This window comes from Lotus japonicus, chromosome 2, assembly GCF_012489685.1.
Source record: "Lotus japonicus ecotype B-129 chromosome 2, LjGifu_v1.2".
NCBI classification, from domain to species: domain Eukaryota; kingdom Viridiplantae; phylum Streptophyta; class Magnoliopsida; order Fabales; family Fabaceae; genus Lotus; species Lotus japonicus.
Window position 1 is genome coordinate 63764163 of NC_080042.1, and position 4039 is coordinate 63768201.

Consider the following 4039-nt stretch of genomic DNA (forward strand, 5'->3'; position numbering starts at 1 on the left):
TTGTTAGTAATGTTAGTAAATTAGTCCCTCTTTAGAGTTCGAACCCTTCACCCTTCATCCCATCTAACTCTTATGTCCTCTAGCTCTTACCACTTGAGCTAACCTTCAGGGACTTCCGAATCCTACATGTTTTGGTTTTTTCAATCAAAATCTAATTTAATCCCTAACTTTAACCCCAAATCAAAACACTTCTCCCCTTTCCCTTCTTCATCCCCTTAATGTTTGCTCATAGCCTCATAGGCCATAGCCATTCATTTCAGCAAGCTAGTTATTTGGAATCCCTACCAGGACCCGAATCCCAAACCCAACAAGTGCATTCATGCTACTCGCATCTGCATCGAATAGCTTCACCTTCCAAATCCCAGTCTCCTTCATCATCTCAGCCACTAAGTTTGGCCTCAATGGGCGTGTTGCCCCCCAATTCACTCCAAGCTCTTCCACACCCCACAAACCCATCACCCGAAAAAACAAAATAAACATTCCTTCACCATCACCAAAGAGAAGAACCAACCAGGTAGATTGAGGGGAAAAATGTCAAAAGTAAAAAATAAAAATAAAATCTTGAAACCCCTTTTTCCTCTACTTATAGACAAGGATTATGGCGTCAAAAGGGCTATTTAATTTATATCAAACAAAATTTTTAGAGAAGAAAGATCATTTGAGATTCAGGTGTGTAAATCAGGGACCAGAAACATATTTAACCGAAATTTAATTCAGAGACTAATACCAATAATTCGTTATAGTTCATGGAGAAAAAAAAACATATTTAACCCTAATCAAAATTATGATGAGGTTATATAATATAGTAAGTCTAGTTGTACACATAAAATTAGAATGAAGGTTCTTCAACTATCAAGGAGTAACATTCTGGTCACCCGGGGGTGCATCAACTTGGACTCCATTGCCTCTTACTCTTATTGCTGCTTTATTTGCCTGAACAATAAAGATTAAGTTAGTGTTGTTAAGAGGGATAGTTATAACAAAACTGAGCTGAACATAGAAAATGACTCACTTCTTTCTCCCAATTGGTGCGCATGGTGATGAGAACAAAAAACACCACTTGCAATATTAGTGCTGATCCAAGTCCAAAAAGTAACCCCTGTATTTATTAAGAATCAATAAAATCTCAAACTTACTTGCATCAGTTGAACCAGTTTACTACTAGGCACGACAAGAACATGGCAAAATGCTCAATGAATCTCACCTTTCCCTTCATATGGAGGACAAAAGAAAGCACAGCTGCTAAAGGAACACCCACAAGATAATAGGACCCAAGATTAACAAATGCACCAAGTTTCTGCCAACCACTTCCTCTAGCAACCCCTATTCACAATCAGACAATTAGCATAGGTAAGAATTCATGGAAAAGGGAAAATGAAAATTTTGAGTTCATTGGATGCTTTTATTATGTGTACCTTGGAGTGCTGTTTGAATTGAATCTAGAAATACACAGGCTACAATGATTGGCGTAATGGAAGTCAAATATGTGACCACTTCCTGTACATTGGTAAAAGCACGTGCCCAGATTTTCCATACAAGCATAAGGAAAGCGGATTCTAGAAGTCCCACCACAAAGGCCATTGATAAGGTGACTTTAACAGCTAAATATGCAGATTTTGGACAGCCAGCCCCAAGTTCATTTGAGATTCTTGTGCTATTGAATGGAAATTAAACATGTAATGAATGAGACCCATGATGGTTAAAAATAGCATAAAAAGTAACAACATGTGACAGCAACATTATTTTTGCATCCGTTTTGGATGCCAATAAAATGAATTTAAGCAGTGCAGTTCAGAATCAAAGACTGACCTTCCAGCAGCACTAACTCCAAATGGTATCATCCAAAACATACCAGTTGTACTAATGCTGGGGATGAGAAAAGTACAGTTGATCAGTGACGAAAAACAAAACGCAGGAATGTGGCGTCTCCGAATGGGAAAGGAAATTATTGGCCGGACCGGAACACACAATAGCATATGACCTTAATTGAAAAACTAACCTTATAGAAAGGGCTGAAGTTTGCAATTTTGGATTGGGGAGAGCACCAGCCAGGAGCACCAAGAGTTCAAATGTCCATGCTTCTAAGCTGTAACATGGACATGGTAGTTCAACTTCAACAGAGCAGCAAGTAGAACATTTCAACTTGGTTATTCAAACTATTAGACACAAACAAAAAAATCTCTATTTGGAGGATAAATTTGATTCATTTATAAACAAAGGAACAAAGTCATGTCCACCTAACATTAATGGTGGGTGACACAGGGAAATTGATTGTGATTCCAGTTCCAGGCAATGTCAAAGATTCAAAATTTGTAATCATCACTTTGAGAGCATAAAAACAAAGTAATGAAGATATCTTTTAAGACAAAAATAACATTTACTCAATTTACTATTCAGTTGCAAGTTCTTATCCATCTATATTTTATCAATTTTGGTTCAGCAAAGAATATCATACCAGACCATGACAGCTGAAGGAAGAGCAAGTGCGAGAAATTGAGGGATTTCGCGCAAGCATTCCCTTGTGAAACCAACCCAAGTCTTTTTGCAAGAAGGTGAGAACCAGACATAAAGTACCAGAAGGGCCATGGTAAGCCAATTCGAGATGCAAATCGCAATCGCAGCTCCTTTGATGCCAAGGCCAAGTTTCATTACAAAAGCCCAGCAAAGAAGGACATGCCCTAAGCTAGCAAATCCAGTAATTAGCACCATAGGAAACACAATGTTCTGGGTTTGCAGGAATTTAGTAATGCATCGAACCACGGCATGGGCAGAAAGGCTTGGGATTAAGTAACGGGCATATAGTTGAGCCTGTGCTGCAATAGTTTCATCTTGATGCAGAACAACCAGAATGGACTTTAAATTAGCCCAAATAAAGGACTGAGGTATAGTCACAAGGAGGGTAACAATAATGGCTCTCTGTGTGTATATACCAACCATATGATACTGCTTTGCTCCATATGCTTGACCGCAAAATGTGTCTAGTGCACTTGACAACCCCAACTAAATGAGCAAAAATCATGAGTAACAAAGATTCAGTATTGTGCAATATTTCTCTTTGTGCCATAATCTTATCAGTCACTACAAATTGAATTGAATCCAAAATTATCACAATTTCTTTTGTAACAAAAAATTTAGGTGAAGAATGGTGCCTTAGTCCAAGACAGAGAAAACCTTCAGACTCAAGAAGACTTATATTTACCTCACCTAGAGGAGACTAGGCAGAGGTTCGAACCTGTGACATGTCAGCTAACCTCCTCCACTATAACAACCCCCCCTCAAGGTTAAAATGATCACATGCAAAAATTGGGTGCTTGCAATATTCTTAGATGTTGGAATTGGTGCATAAAAGAAGAAAAACAAAAGTGAACTTACCAATACACTGAAACCAGTAACATTGACAAATGAAGTGCCCATGGAAGCACCAGCTAGAAGCAACTCGTCCAAATGCCCAACAAACATGAGAGAAATCAGTGGTAAACTGTTCTGAAAAAGACACACAAGTACCATTGGCACTGCAAGCCATAGCTGCTGCTTTGCTTCATCAACAATTTCTTTTCTCCATATGGCCATTGTAGCTACTCTGTTTTTCTGTCTGGGGAACTCTCACACACAATGAATGACACACTGCCAACTCTTTTTCTCAAGCAGCACCGTTTTGATGACACGCATGTTAAATTGCTTGACTAGCTGAGGTTGTTATGTATGAAAACGTGGCTTCATAGTTGGTTGCTTTTTTTTTTTTGTAAGCATGGCATTGGAGAAATTCAATGCTTGAAAATACATCATTAATTGCTTCAAAGTGCTTACGCATTGCACCTTACTGGTAGTACAAATCAAAATTTCAATATGAGTAAATTACTCCCTCTTTCCTTATTATATCTATGATTTTTTAATATATTTAACTTTAACTTTTGAAATTCATAGATAATATATTAATTATGTTTTACCAATTACATCTTTAATAAAGTTTAGTCAAAACTTTAACAAAAATGAGAAAACTAAATAAAGTTTATTAATACATGTGTAGAAGACTCATTAA

At 37.5% G+C, this 4039-nt stretch overlaps 1 protein-coding gene across 1 annotated transcript; it reads right to left on the bottom strand.

Annotated features, from left to right (window-relative positions):
* Positions 1-734: 734 nt before the first annotated feature.
* LOC130735546 (protein DETOXIFICATION 16-like) lies at positions 735-2991 on the bottom strand. Its single transcript, XM_057587495.1, has 7 exons — positions 2456-2991; positions 2000-2086; positions 1810-1866; positions 1416-1654; positions 1205-1323; positions 1013-1099; positions 735-933 (listed from the first exon to the last, which is right to left on the bottom strand). The coding sequence occupies exons 1-7, from the start codon at positions 2935-2937 to the stop codon at positions 853-855; spliced, it is 1152 nt and encodes a 383-aa protein (XP_057443478.1). The 5' UTR covers positions 2938-2991; the 3' UTR covers positions 735-852.
* Positions 2992-4039: the final 1048 nt, after the last annotated feature.

Coding starts and splice junctions, on each gene's coding strand:
- LOC130735546 (XM_057587495.1), bottom strand. CDS start 2,937: ATGGTTGGTATATACACACAGAGAGCCATTATTGTTACCCTCCTTGTG. Junction 1,100..1,204: donor TCCTCCATATGAAGGGAAAG/GTGAGATTCATT, acceptor TAATAAATACAG/GGGTTACTTTTTGGACTTGG. Junction 934..1,012: donor GCACCAATTGGGAGAAAGAA/GTGAGTCATTTT, acceptor TTTATTGTTCAG/GCAAATAAAGCAGCAATAAG.